The sequence below is a fragment of the Pterocles gutturalis genome, unplaced genomic scaffold (genome assembly GCF_000699245.1).
Source record: "Pterocles gutturalis isolate BGI_N339 unplaced genomic scaffold, ASM69924v1 scaffold31354, whole genome shotgun sequence".
NCBI lineage: Eukaryota > Metazoa > Chordata > Aves > Pterocliformes > Pteroclidae > Pterocles > Pterocles gutturalis.
The window spans coordinates 1-1,685 of NW_010134364.1; the positions used below are offsets into that span (position 1 = coordinate 1).

The window sequence follows — 1,685 nt, forward strand, 5'->3', positions numbered from 1 at the left end:
GGCTTTCCGGCTCTCAACCCTTCCCACCTGGGGCAGGGGAGAGGAGGGTCCCTAACCTTCAGGGACTTCAGATCGGCTGGGTTCCTCTAGCATGCTACATCCTGGCGCTCCCTTTTTTGCGTCTTTCAGAGATGAAGTTTGCCAGCACATGCACAGGGTCCAAATTATCCAAGGGTGGGGAAGGGAAAAAGGGGTAGAAAAAGTGCAGAAGGAAAAGAGAGAAGGGCAACCAAGGCAGGTTAGACACGCCATGCTCCTTCCCCACCCTGGGCAGGCGGGGTGCAAACCGAAGTGACCAGATCCACTTTCCAGAGAGTATATTTTGCTTTATGAATACCTTGGGTCATCCCTTCCCTTGCCTAATTCCTTTTCACCTGGCTTCTCATGTCCTTTCCCTGCCTCCAAGCCTCCCTTTTTCTGCTGGGAAAGTGTGATGGTGGATGTATGCATGCGTGAACAAAACACACAAGAGCTGGAGAGGGTGGCAGCATGTTTGCAAGTGTGCAGAAATCCCCCTTTCGCTAGCCCTGAGCTCTGCTGAAAGGGCTGCGGGCAGCAGCCTGTGGTCAAGAAAAGCTTCAGTTTGCTCCAGACCTGGGCAACACATCGCTCTGTAGCTTCAGGTCTTGTCCTAGCAGCTGCTGTCCTCAGCAAAGCCACGCAGCTCCTAACCCACGTCCTTCAGGGCTCCCTGTGCCCATACAGTCGGGAGCTGACTGCCGGCCACCACCCCAGGGGGAGCGAGGGGCTAGAACTCAAGAGATCCCTTTTGAAGGCACCTGGTTTTGCCTTGCACAAGCCATCCTCAGGATAGCTGGAGCAGATGCAGAGCTGCTCCGGCAGAATGTGTCCTTGCTGCCCACTTGCTTCCCACCTCCATGGGCTTCAGCCCCATTTCTGCACCAGCCAGGACAGGGATGGTTCCAAGCCCAAGGGATGAGGTTGGGTCAGTGAGCTCCTGGAGACATCCCACCCTCCCAACTGTGCTACAGGGTTGCTCCTCACCCTCATCTTCTCCACCCCTCCCATTTTTCCACGCTATTGCTGATCCTGCCCCTCTTCCACCCTGGGCTTGTGAGTGACCATGCCTGTGTCACATCCATGGGCACTGGAGCCCAGCCGGGGTTGTGAGTGACCACGCCCGTGTCACATCCATGGGCACTGGAGCCCAGCCAGCATGGCCAGGACTCTTCTGAGCACACCAGGCTCTCCAGGAGCGAGCTAAACACATGGTGGATACCCCCAGCACCTCCCCAGGTCCCCACAGCCCCACCTCCCTCCAGCCCCGGCTCCTGCTTGGCTCTAACCCCCGTAGAAGGAAGGGTTGATCTACCTTATAGGCCACTTTGGAAGGACATCTCTTGCCGAGGCCTAGCGGTGGGGACATAAGAGTCAGCATTTCATACATCTCAGTGTAATGGATTCGGCCACTGCTCATGGAAGGGGGGAAAGGGGAGGGAGGGGGATGCAGAGAGAGAGAGGAGGCATTCCCAGAGAGCAGAAAAAAAAACCAAAACGTACAAACAAAAAAAAATAGTACAGGAAAACAGGAGAGAAAAACAAAAACAAAACAAAAAAACAAACGGACAAACAGGAAAAGAACAGGAAACCCGTTAATCAAGGCAAATCATACATGAGAGACTGTCCTGATGTGGATTTATAGCACTGCTCACACAGACCCAGGA

General features: G+C 54.5%; 1 protein-coding gene across 1 annotated transcript in view; it reads right to left on the reverse strand.

Moving 5' to 3' along the window:
- Positions 1–1,333: 1,333 nt before the first annotated feature.
- Positions 1,334–1,685, reverse strand: part of LOC104467709 (voltage-dependent R-type calcium channel subunit alpha-1E-like) — a gene marked incomplete at its 3' end in the record, with an annotated part of 24,896 nt that continues 24,544 nt past the window's right edge. Inside the window, exon 20 of the mRNA XM_010081578.1 lies at positions 1,334–1,430. Coding sequence (XP_010079880.1) covers positions 1,334–1,430 — 97 coding nt within the window. The remainder of the gene's footprint in view (positions 1,431–1,685) is intronic.